Genomic DNA, 17287 nt, shown 5'->3' on the forward strand with positions numbered 1-17287 from the left:
TTTTTTTTAAAGATTTATTTATTTATGATATATATATATATATATATATATATATATAGAGAGAGAGAGAGAGAGAGAGAGAGAGGGAGAGGCAGAGTCACAGGAGGAGGGAGAAGCAGGCTCCATGCCGGGAGCCCGACGTGGGACTCGATCCCGGGACTCCAGGATCGCGCCCTGGGCCAAAGGCAGGCACTAAACCGCCGAGCCACCCAGGGATCCCCAGGAAAAGATTTTATAAATGGCCTTCTAGTTGCAGAATCTCAGGACCATAAAGCATCACAGATAATTTAGTCCAATCCTGCTGTGGTACACAATTTTCCGATCAGATGTCCTTGCCTCCATTCCACCCTATTTCCCTTAATAAATCTAGCTTTCTTTACTCTGGGGGTTGTGCAGTAAAGGGGTTAGCACAGTAGGTCTAGTGTACAAAGAGCTTTTCAGGCCTGGCTCTTAACTCCTCCAAGCCCAGAGAATACCCTGCAGGTAAGAGTACCTTTGCAGACCCTGGGCCTCAGCCATACCAGATCGTTTATGGCAATAACATGACTTCTGGTGAACACCTGTTTCTGTCTATCTAAGGCCTGGGTCATACTGTGTTTTTATCTGACCTCTGACAGGTCTGCAGGGGATTGGGGACTGACTGGTGCAGGTGCTTGATGACTATTATGACTGGCCGCAGTAGAAACCCAGGACATCAATCTTGGGAGAGCGTCTTTGGTCGGCAATACTTTGTACGTGGTTTCATACGTCACTGCTGGAGAATTAGGTCTGTGAAACTCCAATGGGAGGGGACAATAGGAAATTTCTCCTGGACTGTGCCCGAAGCGTCTTTTTCCCCTGCTAACTTTCAATTGATTCTTTTGCTGTAATTAATACTCATAACCATGGGTATTACAGCTTTTCTGAGTTCTGTCAATTCTTCTGGTAAACCACTGAACTTGAAGTGGTCTTGGCCACCTCTGACACACAAGATCTCCTGCACTTGCTCTTCCTTCTTGCTCCAAAATTAACTTACTAGAGCTAAACGGTGATAAAAAGACAACCCACCTAAGATTGTGTTGCAAGTGGTCAATGCCAGCCAAGGCCTTCCCCACAGGCCTCTCCTCCCCACAGGCTCAGCTTATGTCTGATATAAGCCTGAATATGACTATTACATCACCCCTCTTAACAATGACCTCTATGCTGCTCTACTGCTAGGGGATAACAGCCCCTCTTATCTATAACAGGGAAGCACAAATGCCAGCAAGGCTGCTCAGCATTTATAAAGAAGCAGAGGAGGCCGGTTACAGGCAAAATGCCATGGTCCTTCTCCAAACAAAAACAACACTATGGGGAAATATTTCCCCGGTTAGGGACTATAGGAAAATCTCTCTCCACCAAAGAGAGGAGGGGCACAGGTGTGAGGGGAGTGAGAAGAGAAATGAAGCAAACCCCCTCCCCCTCCCCCCCCCCCCACAGTCCCAAGTAAGGGCAAAGACAAATGACACCAGCACTAAGCTGAGGAGAGAAGACAATAGGGAGGACAATGAGCAAGCGCATGGGCTATGGGCTACTCTGCTCTGGGTGTGTACTGCTTTGGAGCCTGGGGCCGCCAGACCTCTGTATTTCTTTCTTTCTTACTTTTTCTTTTTTTAAAAGATTTTATTTATTTATTTATTCATGAGAGAGAGAGAGAGAGAGAGAGAGAGAGAGAGAGAGGCAAAGACACACATGCAGAGGAAGAAGCAGGCTCCATACAGAGAGCCAGACTTGGGACTAGATCCCGGGACTCCAGGATCATGCCCTGGACCAAATGCAGGCGTTAAACAGCTGAGCCACCCAGAGATTCCCAGACCTCTGTATTTCTAATGAGATGCGAGAAGTCAGAATTTGTATGTGAAATTGCCTGAATGTTTACATAGATGTTGGTTCAAAAAGATGACTTTCAAAATAGTGAGGGTCTAACAAAACGTAACATGTGGGCTGGCAGCTTTGGGAGAGAGCCCTCCTGAATACACTTAGATGTGAATTTTTTTTGTAAGGGAAAAAGGAAAATTACACCAAAGTATTAACATAATAGGATAACATTTTTTTTTTTATTTATTCATGAGAGACAGAGAAAGAAGCAGAGACACAGGCACAGGGAGAAGTACGCTCCTTGTGGGGAGCCCAACATGGGACTTGATCCCAGGACACTGGCATCATGCCCTGAGCCAAAGGCAGATGCTCAACCACTGAGCCACCCAGGTGCCCCTGTTTAATTTTATATTAGGAGAAGGGAAAACAAAGCCAACAAAGAGTGAACCCAAGAAGATTCTAAGTCTCTGCCAGGAGAGAGAAAGATACTAAGGGGAGAGAGGAGGAGCCACTGATGAAAAAGGAGCAGTTCGGTGAGCAAGTGAGAGTAACTGGAGGGTTATCATTATAAGAAAAAGCATTTTCTTTAAAAAAAAAAAAAAAGTAAAAAAAAAAAAGATTGAAGCGCTTTTTTAAAAGGCCATTATTCCCCCCTTTTATTCTTTTTTAAAGATTTTATTTTTTTATTTTTTAAAGATTTTATTTATTTATGATAGTCAGAGAGAGAGAGAGAGTGAGAGGCAGAGACACAGGCAGAGGGAGAAGCAGGCTCCATGCAGGGAGCCTGACATGGGATTCGATCCCGAGTCTCCAGGATCGTGCCCTGGGCCAAAGGCAGGCGCTAAACCACTGCGCCACCCAGGGATCCCTTTAAAGATTTTATTTATTTGAAAGAGAGAGCATGAGAGCACAGGCAGTGGTAGTGGTAAGGGGTAGAAGGAGAAGCAGACTCCCTGCTGAGCAAGGACCCTGATGTGGGGCTGGATCCTGGGATCCCAGGATCATGACCTGAGCTAGAGACAGACAACTGACTGAGACATCCAGGTAGGTGCCCTCCTTTTTTTTTTTTTTTTCTTGAGAGAAATCGAGCTAGTACGAGTGGGCCAAAGGGAGAGAATCTCAAGCACACTCCACACCCAGCACAGAGCCCGATGCAGGGCTTATCTCACAACTCCGAGATCATGACCTGAGCCAATATTAAGAGTTGGATATTTAACCGATTGAGTGATCCAGTGTCCCTAAAAAAGCCAACATTCTAAGACTTGAAATTCAGAAGGCTTTTACATACCGGTATCAAACTAACTGTCCTTTCTGGAGCTGAAGACCAAAACCACAACCAGCTCAAGGATTATTTCTGAGGTCACTTTTACAAAGAAGAAAAAATACCACCATAAAGAAAGAATAAAAGCAACCAAACAGAGTAATACATCCTATCAAACATTCTTGATTTTAAGGGGATAAAATAAAAGTCTGGAGACATCAATAGTACCTAGGAAATGAAGACTACTGGCCTTGTTACCTAATATTAATTATGCCACCTGCTAAAGTAGAGAAAACAAGAACATTCTGGGGGTGAGAGAACAGGTAAATATCAAGTAATCTGTATTACTGATAGAAAAATATGCCTAAAAATTTAATAGAAAAGTATTTAAAAAAATTTTTTTAAAGATTTTAGAGAGAGTGGACAAGCAAGCAGGAGTTGGTGGAAGGGGTAGTGGGAGAGGGAGAGAATCTCAAGTCGACCCCACACTGAGCGAAGAGCCTGACAGGGGGCTTGATCCCACAACCCTGAGATCATGATGTGAGCTGAAATCAAGAGCTGGATGCTTAACTGACTGAGCATCCAGGAATCTGAGAAAAATACTTTTAAAAAACAAAGAAATGGGGCCGCCTGGGTGGCTCAGCAGTTGAGCATCTGCCTTCGGCCCAGGGTGTGATCCTGGGGACCCGGGATCAAGTCCCATGTAGGGCTCCCTGCGTGGAGCCTAATTCTCCCTCTGCCTGTGCCTCTGCCTCTCAGTGTCTCTCATGAATAAATAAAAAAAATCTTAAAAAATAAAATAAATTAAAAACAATAAAAAACAAAGAAAGAATGACTAATTTTCAAATGTCAATTAAGTAAATGAAGAATGGGGTAGGAGGAAAAATATGACAGAGATCTAGACTGAAGAGAAAAAGTATTCACCTCTTCCTCTGTATTCTGCAGAGAACACTCCCAGAATGCATTCATTAAATTGCTATGTATGGGCAGCCCCGGTGGCACAGCGGTTTGGCGCCGCCTGCAGCCTGGGGTGTGATCCTGGAGACCCAGGATCGAGTCCCACTTCAGGCTCCCTGCATGGTGCCTGCTTCTCCCTCTGTCTGTGTCTCTGCCTCTCTGTGTGTCTATGAATAAGTAAATAAAATCTTTAAATAAATAAATAAATAAATAAATAAATAAACAAATTGCTATGTATACAGTAATAAAAATATTTAAGTGAATTATAGATTTGTGCAAAAGAAAACTGTATGCAATAAAATACAGTTAAAAATGATGATTGATACTAAGTTTAAAAAAGAAGACAAAATAAAACACAAAACCACTTTATTAACTGAAGTCAATCAAAAGCAAACAAGATTAGCAGGTTGCTTACAGGAAGCCTGCACCCGCTGCTCCATGACTACACACCAGGTTCTAGGCAACAAGGGAGAGCTGAGCTACCTTGTTCAGTCCTCTCAACAGTTCTGGGAGGTATCATTTCCTTTTGTAGATGTAAACACCATGGCTTAAGAAGTTTAGGAACTGGGATGGAATACTAAGTGTATCTGACTTCAAAACCTATGTTGCCCAAGGACTGTTGTATATTAAGACATGCCATCAGCCAGGACCTTGAGCACTGGACAACACATGAGGGATGGTAACGTCCACCACAGCAGTGCAAGGAAAGGGAGAGGTCATTTTTACAAAGAAACTCGGGCTTGGATATGCAAGGCAGACACGGGAAAATTCATTTTAACCTGAGAAGACAGAAAACCATATGGTGGAAATGTTTTGCTAGTTCTGTACATCTGATCTCTCCAGCCACTCCTTTCACCATGCACGGCTCCAGGATGCTGTCCTTGTTCTTTCTGGGCTCTGTCCCTCTGGGCAACTGTATCTCTGTCCATGACCTCAACATTCTGATGAGTACCAAACCTTATTCTAGCTCAGATTTTTCTTTGAGTGCTGGCCTCTATTCCTAATTTCTTACTGGGTATTGGGCAATCCCCCAAATACCAGGCCCAACAAGCCTAAAATCCATTCAGTATCTGTCCCACCAGGCCTCTGATTCCCACATTTACGCCCCCTGTTACCTGCACAACCACACTCTCATGCTCCCACCCAACCAATGTTCCCTGCAAGCTGTCATGTTATCCATGCTTGCCCAAGGAGTTAGGTTACACAGCCAGCCCTCCTGTCCTTAATTCTAAGGCTCATTCTGGTGCACTCCTTCCACATCCATGGCCTTCTGTCTCATACTGCCTTGAGTCGTCTTTGCCCCTGGATAGCCACCACTTTCAAGTTTTAAATGACTTACAGCATAAAGTGGTCTGCGATTTGCTCCATACCTATTATCCTAGTTTTGCCTTCCTCCTTCCTCTTTGTCCCTTCACCTGTGACAGGCCCACACAACAGAACCCATCAGACTGTTCTGTTTTTGAACGTTTCAAATGCTACATACTGTTTTTGCTCCTCTTTCTCTACTTCTCTGTGTGATAAAGTGGAAGACTCGGCACAGCAGTCTCTGTGAAGCCCTTTCACACCTACCACACCCACCATTCCTCATTTCTGACTCAATCTTCCAATGGACTTCACATTATCATGCTATTTGTACCATCATATGGAATCATGTTCATAGTACTTATCACAGTGTACTAAAGTTCTTCACATACTTATTTTTTGCACCAATGAGTTCCTTCAGGGTATTTTTCCTCACATATACTCAACTGTGTGCATGCATGTCCATATGTACCTATATATTCACAGTCCTTGGAAAACAGAAGATATGTCATTAATACAGGTGAAATGATAATATTTGATAAGGTGAAAATGAGATTGAAAAAAAATTTTAATTGATGGGTGAGGAAAAAATAATATTGAATCTATAAATGATTTACACATAGCAATAAAATATATGAAGAAAATGTGCCATTAAACAAAAATGGCAGAATCAAATTCTGCTGGGAATTAATACCCTCATCATACTAAACTAAATGTTAAGTATAACATTAGAACAAGAAAACTGCAAAAACCTAAATAACCATCAAAAGGGGAAGAATTTTTAAAACACAAATGTATATTTAATCTCTATTTTGTACAATAGCTGTAATAAAGGTTAATTTTGCTTTTCTTTTTTAACTAATTCAGTAACTAATAAAGCATTTTTCAGTAATGAGGAAACATTCTAAGAGGATTTGGCTATGAAACCAGACATTGAAAATAAAATAGGGGTGCCTGGGTGGCTCAGTCGGTTTAGCATCTGACTTTAGCTCAGGTCATGATCCTGGAGCCCTGAGATCCAGCCCCATGTCTGCTCAGCGGGGAGTCTGCTTCTCCTTCTCCTTCTACCTGCTGCTCCCCCTGCTTGTGCTCTCTCTCTCTCAAATAAAATAAATAAAACCTTAAAAAAAAAAAAAAAAGAATAAGCTAAGGGGGATGCCTGGGAGGCCCAGCAACTGAGCGCCTGCCTTTGGCCTGGGGCGTTTTGGAGTCCTGGGATCAAGTCCCACATCAGGCTCCCTGCATGGAGCCTGCTTCTCTCTCTGCCTATGTCTCTGCCTCTCTCTGTGTGTGTGTCTTCCATGAATAAATAAATAAAATCTTTAAAAAAAGAAAATAAGTTAAGAGGTACAAATTCCTAATAATAAATAAAATAAAGGTCTAGGGTTAGGGGGCACCTGGGTGGCTCAGTTGGTTAAGCCTCCAATTCTTGATCATGAGACTGAGCTGGGTGCTGGGGCTCTGTCCTGGGTGTGGAGTCTGCTTAAGATTCTCTCTCTCTCTTTTTCTGCCCCTATCTATCCCACCCCCTCCTAAAAATAAATAATAAAGACAATAAAATAAAGGCCTATATTTAGTATTCTACATTTTTTGTATGTGTAACATGCAAAAATGTATTTCCTACCATGTTTGCTGGAGTTTTGATCCAAAGATGTGTTCACAGAAATGCTGTCCACTGTAGTCCACTTCCTTAGTCTTGACTGTGGCTCTTTAATACTGTTCATATCCATATTTACATTCAAGTTTGAGTTCAAGCCTAAAAATAAAATAATACTTTAATAGAAAAACCACTTTATAAACAATTTTTTTAAAAAGATTTTATTCATTCATGAGAGACACACAGAGAGAGGCAGAGACAGGCAGGGGGAGAAGAAGGCTCTCTGTGGGAAGCCTGGTGCCAGACTCAATCCCAGGACCTGGGATCACAACCCGAGCCAAAGGCAGACACTCAAGCACTGAGCCCCCCAGGGTGTCCTGAAAAACCACTTTATAAAACATAGCACGCTTTCCTTCTGATACCACAACTTCCATTTTCTAGAAAAACACACGTAACTAATCTGTTTTCAATCCTGTGAATGTGTCTTAATAAATATCACCCTGCAAATGTGGCATAGCCAAATGATTACAGACAAGGCAAGGCAGGCAGAACAGACTCTCTGGGCCCCCAGCCAAGGCTTGCAGAAACAACATTGAAAGAGCCGTGGCTACGTTATCAATGAAAGCAACAAATAGAAATCCTAAATAGCTATTCTAATATTCAATAACCCAATGTTTTCAAACCACAAAACTGTTAAAACTATAATTGCATTAACTGTGGAAAATTGTTTCTCCATATAATTTTGATTATTATTATTTTTTTAATTTTTATTTATTTATGATAGTCACAGAGAGAGAGAGAGAGGGGCAGAGACACAGGGAGAGGGAGAAGCAGGCTCCATGCACCGGGAGCCCGATGTGGGATTCGATCCCAGGTCTCCAGGATCGCGTCCCAGGCCAAAGGCAGGCGCCAAACCGCTGTGCCACCCAGGGATCCCTGATTATTTTTTTAAAAAAGATTTTATTTATTCATAAGAGACCAAGAGAGAGGCAGACACAGGCATGGGGAGAAGTAGGATCCTTGCAGGGAGACTGATGCGGGACTCAATCCCAGGAACCTGAGATCACGCCCTGAGCTGAAGGCAGATGCTCAACCACTAAGCCACCCAGGTGTCCCTAATTTTGATTATTTTACAATTTCTTGGTAAGAGATAATTATGGAAGCCAAATATTAAAGTTTATCTCTAATAAAATAGGTCTTTTATTTTTTTAAACAAGAATTATTTATTAGAGTGTGCACGTGGGGCGGCATGGAGGTGGGGGGGGGTGGAGCACACACCCCACATGGGGCTCGATCTCACAGCTCTGAGGATCATGACCTGAGCTAAAACCAAGAGTCACACATTCAACCCACTGAGCCACCAGGCGTCCCTAAAATAGATCTCTTTAGCTATTTCCCAAGAGCACCATGCATGAAGAAATATGATCACTTTCAGTTGTTATCTTTTGCTTGTAAATAACAATTTTCAACTGGCTGACCAGAAAAAAGACACTGTCATTTAAAAGTAAAAATGTCTTGCTCTAACAACTATTCTTAAGGGTGAGGCACCCATGTCTCAGGGCGCAATTTCCTTGAACTTTGCTGATAACACACATCAGGTTCAGATATTCTCTTGGAATAAGGATGGAAATTTCAATCTTAAATATTCTGGTCAGAAAACTGACCGGTAAGCGAGGGTTTCTTAAGCGTGACCCAGGGATCATCAACATCAGAATCATGTGAGATGCTGATTAAAAAAAGACTTTTTGGTGGGAGCCAGAATCTTTAACACATGGTCAGGTGGTTCTTATTCTAAGGTGTCAAAACAAATGTGTTTTTTTTTTTTTTTTTAAGATTTTTATTCATGAGAGACACAGGGAGAGAGGCAGAGACACAGGCAGAGGGAGAAGCAAGCTCCCCACAAGGAGCCCAATGAGGGACTTGATCCCAGATCCTGGGATCATGCCCTGAACCGAAGGCAGACACTCAACGGCTGAGCCACCCAGGCATCCCCAAACAAATGGTTTTAAATACTGGGGTTTGATGACAGTCCATGTGATATGAGGTCAAACTTAAAAACTTTAATAATGTGAATTCTCTAATATCATCCCTATTTTTGGAAACAGCAATTACATTTGCCACTTCTCTGGACTCCTCAACTAGACCCAAGACCTGACAAATTTTTCTGTGAAGGTTCAGACAGTAACTATCTCAGGTCTGTGGCCACAAGGTCTGTGTCTCTATGCCTTTCTGTTGTAGCAAAAAAAAGCAGCCACTGAAAATACATTAACAAAAGAGTACAGCTGTGTTCCAATAAAACTTTATTTACAAAACCAGCAGCTGGCCAAATCTGGTCTATAGGCTCTAGTCTGCCAATGCCTGATTTAGACAACCATACCATGTTTGTATGGGTTACAAGACTTCTTAACCAGGAAGAAGTAGCTCTTTCTCTCTCTCTCTCTTTTATATTCATTTGAAACAGAGAGAGAGGGAGAGTGTGCATGCACGTGCAAGCAGACGCAGGGGGAGGAGCAGGAGTGAGGGAGGGGAAAGAATCTCAAGCAGACTCTGTGCTGAGTGCAGAGCCTGACAGGGGCTCAATCTCGCAATCCTGAGATCACGACCTGAGCCAGAACCAAAAGTCGGACTGATCTTCCCAGGCACCCCTAAAAGTATCTCTTGCCGTAAAGTCTATCAGAGCAGGAAATCCCATATTTAGAAACTTATCTCCTCATTGGCCCAATTTATATGTCCAGTATACAAACACGAGAGTCACCTCACAACCTCTCATTGTGCTGGAGTATTCTTTCACCACCGTACTACTGTCTCCAAGGTCACCTGGTCACCAACAAATGGCTTCTAAGGTATTCACCCACAGTGGTAACTGACAAGAGCCTGCTTCTGGAAACGTAAGGAGATTGCTAACAATCCCAAGGACTCAGAGTGCAACCTATGTCCTAGCTGAAGAGTCCATGGAATGCCAGGGAAGCCAAATCGTGCACAGTCCAGCCAGGGTGAAGCAACAGCAGGCCCCAGTCCCCTGCCCAAAGCCTAGAACATGCTAGATAACTGTCTGGGATAGCAACCAACCAAGCTGGTTCACAAGAAATCATTTTAAGGGAAAAGATAGGAAAAAAAGATGCAATGAAGAGGGTGGGAACAATCAAGATTCAAAACAGAATCAAAGACACAAGGAGAAAAGAGTCCTAAAGAAGGAGAAAACATCCAGGCCTGAAATTTCCCAAAGGAATAAAAGCCTGGGGACAGAACAAAGAAAAAGACAAGGGACCAACTTTAGGGGTGACCAGGATGATCAGCTTACCTTGACTAGAAAGTCATATCAGAGATCATCCCTAAGGATGTAGGTGATGATCACAATTCCAGGGTCTTAAAGCACAGAAGTGACTGTTCCCAGCTGCTCCTACAGAGCAGCATGGCTCAGGGTGTCTCTGGCATACAGTTTCTGAGAACCTTTCCCATTCTGCTCTACGAGGAAACTTGAGAGCAACTTCATCTTTATTCTAACCCACTCTAAAGGGCAGGGAATTTTGGAGGCAGTGTCACTTTCTTGCACGGAGACAGGCCTTGCAAAACAAGAGTGCCAGCTGAACCCACAAGAACCAAGGCAGCTCTTGGAGAGGGAACAGACCCCAGGGCCAGCATGTTTTTCCCAATGGGACAGATCTCTGCTGCTTGGGGAGAAGACACAGTAAAAGCCTGTGGCCCCCGAGCATTAGCTGAATGCTCAGCCCCACGAGAAACCCACCTATCGGGAAGTTGCTGAAAGCATTTATTGGTGATGGCCCTTTCTGCAGCTCAGGTGTAGTGTGGGGCATGACATTCTCGAGGAAGGATTTCATGGCTGGCTGATGGAGTGGCTGCTGCTGAGATGGCGGGGTCTGCTGCTTCACCAACAGGCTGGGATCGAGTTGCCGGGACTGCTGCATCATCTGCTGCTGCACGCTAAGAGGTCGACCCTGGAAACAGCAAGATGTTGGGCAACAGTGGACAGATAGGATTCACAGCCAAATACTCCTCCGTGCTGCTGAATTCACCTCCTCCTCCTTGGCAGGAAGGGAATAATCACTATATACCAGTTAATATGACTCCCAAACAGGAAACTTAACTAACCACATATTTCATTCTATTTTAATAAAAGCATTTTGCATCTCATTACAATTCCACTGCAGTGAGTTCAGGTTAAACAAAGCCAGGGGAAGGATATGATCTACCTGCTGGTCTTGCTGCTGCCGGTTCCCAGAAGGCACGCTTCTCTGACTCTGCGCCCTTTGCTGCTGCGCTAACAATCTCTGGAGAGAAAGGGGTAAAAAGGCCATCAGTGTTGCAGCATCAAAGAGGTACGAGCTTCAGGTGACCACATGGGACACACACACCTACAGTGTGGCCTCATCTAGGGTAACCTCCTCCTGGGACTCCCTGGCCTCGAGCTGCTGTTGAATTCTGTTTCTCATTCAGTCGAAACTTGTACTTCACCAGGGACATTTTCCCTGATCACACCACCCTTCCCCTCTGCCATCCTGACCTGGCTGGGGGTGCTCTCAAAGCTCCTGCCCTTTGAGTTCATGATCCATCCTCAGTGATCCCCCTAAGCTCCCTGAGGGCAACTGCAGCCAGCTTTGTTTGTTACACTTCCCGCACACAAGAGAGGCTCAATAAATGTATACTGTATAAGGTCGTTACTCTACTTACCTGTAACTGGGAGATCTGAGAAAGCTGGTTTAGTTGGGATAGCTGGTTCAGCATGGCTACCTGTTGAGGGCCAAAGAGCGGATTCAGGCCACCGTTGTTTGGTGCATACTTCAGCAATGAAACTGGAACCTTAGGATCACAACGGCAAGTCAATAATGTTGATCATGTAACTCAAAACTAACTAAATGTATGGTATATTCTGTGCTGTAAATAGAGCAATTAAATCTGTGGACTATTACTTAGGAGGGTTGGTTATACTTGGTCTTCCTTTACTTTCTGATTCACATATACATTCCTGGGTTAACTGAAAGAGGATGGGGTGAATCTTAAACCAACCAATTTGCTTTGCTATTGGCCTCCTCCCCTCAAGAGGTTTTACGGAAGGTAATGGTCAATTTCAGGTTTCATTTAATGTGGACTCATTTTCTTCACCCTACTACGTCCTTCTGTAAGGACAGCTGACCCTGAATTAGCTGCATCTCAAAGACACCAACTGACCCAAGGATGAGTAATTAGTTACCTCATCCAAATATCAAGTTTTTTCAGGTCAATAGGAGAGAGTAGGGCAAGAGTGATTACCTGAGGGGAGAGTAATGGAGGAGGCACTTGAGCACGAAGATTAGGCTGAGATGAACTAAGAGGTTGTGCTGGAGGCTGCTGCATGCCCCGGGGTTGTGCTGCTGTGTTTCCAACACCAAACATACTGGGATTGCCATTCTACAAAAACCAAGCCAACAGCAACAGAATACCAGTGGGATTCTTTAGGGAGAGATGTCGCAATACCACACTGTATTATTGATTTAAACACAGTAACTACATGTAAGAGAGATCTCATTACTTATACAAATCATTCAACAGAGAGCCTAAAATACACACATGGACTTACCTGTCTAACAGAATTCAAGTTTTGCATACCCAGCCCTGCTATGGAGCCAAGGGCCTGGTTAGGTAGTGCACTATTTGAAGGGGGAAGCTTCATGCTTTGACTGGACATAAACTGCATGTTTTGGGATTCATCTGCTACAATGCCATCCTGAGTGGACAGACAGAAAGATGTGCAACACCAGCCAAGCAAACAAGCAGAAGGGAGAAATCATTGCAGGAACAGAAGAGAAGTCACGTGACATTGCAGCACCAACAGGAAACGGGTAGAAAACAGAAGAGATTAGTGTTAATTCTAAAGTACACAAAAAGAACCAGACACATTTTACGGGATTAAGAAGAAAATACAAATGCAATCCCTATGCTAAACTGAAACATAAAGAAGAGAATGAACTACAAATCCAGTAATAGTACCAGATTATATAGTACCTTATATTAAATGCTCTAAACCACCGATGAGAAAATTACGCTATTAAGTGTATTTATCAGCCACCGGGGTAAAACAAAACAAAACAAACAAATGACTTACCTTATCAAAGTAAGGGCTGCGCTCCATGGAAGACTCTTTGGAAATCTGAGGCCGAGAACCAGGGCCTTTCCCGACCGTTCGATTGTAATCACCAATATTTAGGCTATGTTTATCTATCTCCATTCGTTTGTCCTGTAACATTCCTAAGAAATACAGGAAACTATGTTACGTAGGAAGACAATCTCACTGATTCAGACAAATTTACACAGCAGCGAGCAAAACATTCACTTCCCCTGGGAGGACTTTTGCCTTGACAAGGACATGTAAAAAAATACATTCAATAAATCTTTTTATTTTTTAATTTTTTAAAATTTATTTATGATAGTCACACAGAGAGAGAGAGAGAGGCAGAGACATAGGCAGAGGGAGAAGCAGGCTCCATGCACCGGGAGCCCGACGTGGGACTCGATCCCAGGTCTCCAGGATCGCGCCCTGGGCCAAAGGCAGGCGTTAAACCGCTGCGCCACCCAGGGATCCCATATTCAATAAATCTTGCATTCCTCAGAAGTAAAGTTAGGTTTAGCAGATACTGCTATTTGAACCAATTAACTTGAAAACAGACCAGTAATGATGGTTAAGACTTTTTGGTCATCTTTAATTTGCTTAATAATAAAGAGATAGTTTCCAGTTACAAATAACTAAAACAGACACCACGACAAAGCACCATCTGACAGATACGTACTATGTGCCAGGTACTGTTTGAATTGTGTGTTCTAATTTAATGCTGGTAACGTTACTATTACTACCCCCATTAGCAAGCAGATGAGGAAACTGGAGACTAGACAGGTTCACATCATCCCCTCTCTCAGGTCTTCCTTTGTCCGTTATTCTTCTCATTCTGACTTCTCTGCATCTTTAAACTCAATTTCTTACCTACTGAATCCACTATTCCTATGTATTTCTTATCTCTAATAATGGCCACTTATTGATTTACTGTCTCTCGGCCCCAAATTCACCCTTTTCGACTGCTCAGTGAAAACACATCTGGATGCTTTACTTTTTACTTTTTTCTTGTGCCAGTTGGTGCCAAGACTTCATCAGTAGAGGGCGCTGGAGAGCCACTGCAGGAGGTTCAACATGCTCATTCAGCAGCTTCCACTCTTGCAGCTAGCTCATGGTGCTCAGCAACACCCCCTGGCCAGAGTCTCCCAGCATTCCCACATACCTCCAAACTGCTTTGTAGCAGTGTCTTTAGTGAGACACCTCTCTACAAAAAGCTTTTCCCAGCACCTTAGAGGGCAGATTTCCAGCAAATTCCACCAGCACAGTGGCACAGCAACTTCTCTGCCATTCAGTGAGCCATGGAGGAGGCAGAGCCTAGTCCCCACAAGAACAGATCCCATATTCTGGATGTGAATTTGCTTTTCCTGCCCATAAAGGCTTCTGCCATCCATGGTCTCACAGAAGGCCTCATTCTCACTCTATCGTGTCTGATCAAGGAACACACTCCATAGCAAAGGAAGGACACTAATGGGATCATGCCCATGGGATCAACTGCTCTGACCACATACATCATCACCCCAAAGTAGCTAGCCAAACTGATAGATAGAACTGGTTACAAAGCAAGTTGAGAGTAGGGGTGGGGGGCAAGGATGTGCTTCTGGGGCAACTGGGGCACAGTCAGGTATTTGACGCTTGGTTTTGGCTTAGGTCATCATCTCAAGCTCCATACTGGGCTCTGTGCTCAGTGCGGAGTCCACTTGAGTTTCTCTCTCCTCCTGCCCCTCCTGCTAATGCTCTCTCTCTCTCTCTCAAATAAACAAACACATCTTAAAGGGGGGTGGGGAGGAATAAGCTTCTGCCTAACAAGACACAGTGTCTCCCACAACACCAGAATATAGAGGTCTGGGAATCAAAAGGTGAGAGCTGGAGTGGCTTCTCTATTAAGATGTCTCTCAGAATTCTTACTTTCTGCTCTGGCAACTCTGTAGGTTTGGAGATCACAATCCTCAAGAAAAAAAATGCTTTCTTTCATCACACATCAGTCAGCTGAATTAGAAGATGAACAGAGCACCTGGACATTTTATCTTTCTTGTGCCACTGAGCCACCAGGCAAAAAGGGACTTGTCTATTGGCTGGAGTGATTTTTTTTTTTTAAGATTTTATTTATTTATTCATGAGAGACACAGAGAGAAAGGCAGAGACACAGGCAGAGGGAGAAGCAGGCTCCATGCAGTGAGTCTGATGTGGGACTCGACCCCGGGTCTCCAGGATCACACCCTGGGCTGAAGGTGGCGCTAAACCGCTGAGCCACCCCCGTTGCCCAGAGTGATTGCTTCTGATCACCAAGGGGAAATGGGTTTTGTAATACAGAATGAAGGCTCTGAGGACTCTGAAACCCAGGGGATTCACTGGGAGGTGCTCCTTAGTATTTCTGAGCCTTTACTAACCTAGTAAAGGTTAATGAGAAACCACAGCAATCAAGAAAAGGAGATGATTAAGGGCTAAGACTCTCTGGGAACAACAGTTTGCGTGACTCGACCAGCAAAGGACCCCAGGGTGCTGAGGTGCTGGCTGAGAGTGGGGCAGTATGCAATGGGTGCTGCAAGAAAGAAGCCATGGATATCAACCACAGCTTGTGACCAATGACAGAAACAAGGGCAGAATGAGCTCTGCGTGTTTCTTAAGGCTTGTTACATGAGTGTAGTCATCTCTATAGGCTGACCACTTACTTCCTTCTCTTTCCCATTTTTATTTTATTCACAAGCTGTGGAGAGTTAACTTTACAACTTAGTCTTTCAGTTTCAACTGTGACTGACTTGAAGTGGTAATAGCATAGCCAATGATAAATGCAATGACTCTTGGGGCTGTGTCGGTCTCCTCAGTTCGGTTGGAGGGCAGACTTCCTCACTTTTGGGAAAGAAAGCTGTACCTCGTTGATAAGAAAGACAGGGGTGCCTAGCCACTGCAATGGAATATAAGTGCATGTAGAAGTGTGCATATTGAAGATGGGTAGTCAAGGGGGTGGGTGGGAGTCTGTACCAATCATCTACCCACTGCTTCTCAGCTCTAAATTCACCTTTGACTGGCCTAGAAAAAAAAAAAAAAAACAGATCTGGACCCTTTACATATTTTTCCCTTTGCCAGCTGACACTGAAGCTTTGTCGGCAGAGGATGCAGGAGACACCACCACAAGACAGACTGTCTCCCAGGTCCGGATGCTCTCTCTTGCAGCATGGGCAGCTGACCCAGCTGCAGGCCCTTGCCGGGCTCACCCTTCCCCCCAGCAGCTGCCTTGGCAGTTTTGTAGTAGAGCACAAGTGAGACACCTTCCCAGAAGATGCATCTCCTGCAGTTCTATGGGGTGGTATCACAGTGACGTCTCTGCCATGCGATGAGCAGAGGGCCAGGTCCAAGAGTTGGGATCTCAGCCCTGGCATCATATGCCCTCCTCCATGGATACATGATCTCTGTTCTAAGTTTAGGGATTTCTCCTTACCTCTGCTACTCTTCTTTAGTGGTCCCCTTACCTCTCACTAGCCAAACCCTTATACACTAATAATTCTTTATATCAAACCTGTCTGTTCAAATCACTGTGTAGTCCATTCTCCTGCAGGGACTCAAACTGATAGGATAACTCTACCACCTATGAAGCAACCGGCAAGAAAGCTGGAAATCAGCCTTTATCACATGCTCTTCCCCCATCTCTACAATGAACTGGTTCAGACTGGTTATCAATTTTTGTTGATTCTAATTCCTTCATCGCCACTGAATTAAGAATCTTCTCACCTACTGTGACTTGGTTTAGAGCTCTGAAATATTCACTGGCTACTACAACAAATCTAGAACCACTTTTGGTATCTATCTTGTCAGTCCTCTGCTGCCAATCTTTTCTGTTCTAAGATCTTTTCAACCTATAGCCATAGTTTTTTTAAAAAACATAAATCCCACTCATGTCATTCTCCTGATTAAAATTACTTAATCCCCTACTTTGATAATGAAATTCAAACCCCAGCTCCTCATGACTTAGCACCTGCCTCGTTTTCTATTACCTTCCACTAGTCAAACCTTCTCTAATCACCGTACCACACCACAATCAATTTCTTCTACTGCATGGAACAACTTCCATTTCTCTGGCATGGTTCAGGCTGTCTTTGTCGTAAAATCTGGGCCTTTGCATCTGCTGCTTCCTAAATTACCAAGCCTCTATCACTCAACCTGGATAACTCGTTCTTGACAGGATGAGATCTGAGGTAGCCACAGACTAAAATCACCATGACCTTAGTTAGACGTG

The 17287-nt window shown here is 43.8% G+C and overlaps 1 protein-coding gene across 10 annotated transcripts in view; it reads right to left on the bottom strand.

Annotated features, from left to right (window-relative positions):
• TNRC6A (trinucleotide repeat containing adaptor 6A) overlaps window positions 1-17287 on the bottom strand; it is a 106502-nt gene that overhangs the window by 14747 nt on the left and 74468 nt on the right. For 8 of the 10 annotated variants that reach the window (XR_005986861.1, XM_041749427.1, XM_041749422.1 and 5 more), the window contains 7 exons: window positions 13054-13196; window positions 12529-12675; window positions 12222-12359; window positions 11643-11771; window positions 11165-11242; window positions 10699-10909; window positions 6981-7112 (listed from right to left, as the gene is read on the bottom strand). Coding sequence is in view for 9 of the 10 variants with exons in the window: in XM_041749427.1 (XP_041605361.1) it covers window positions 6981-7112; window positions 10699-10909; window positions 11165-11242; window positions 11643-11771; window positions 12222-12359; window positions 12529-12675; window positions 13054-13196 (978 nt within the window). In the remaining variant the exon portion in view is untranslated. The remainder of the gene's footprint in view (window positions 1-6980; window positions 7113-10698; window positions 10910-11164; window positions 11243-11642; window positions 11772-12221; window positions 12360-12528; window positions 12676-13053; window positions 13197-17287) is intronic. The other 2 variants (XM_041749421.1, XM_041749423.1) reach the window with 2 other exon arrangements.

This window comes from Vulpes lagopus, chromosome 3 (assembly GCF_018345385.1).
Source record: "Vulpes lagopus strain Blue_001 chromosome 3, ASM1834538v1, whole genome shotgun sequence".
Taxonomy (NCBI): Eukaryota; Metazoa; Chordata; class Mammalia; order Carnivora; family Canidae; genus Vulpes; species Vulpes lagopus.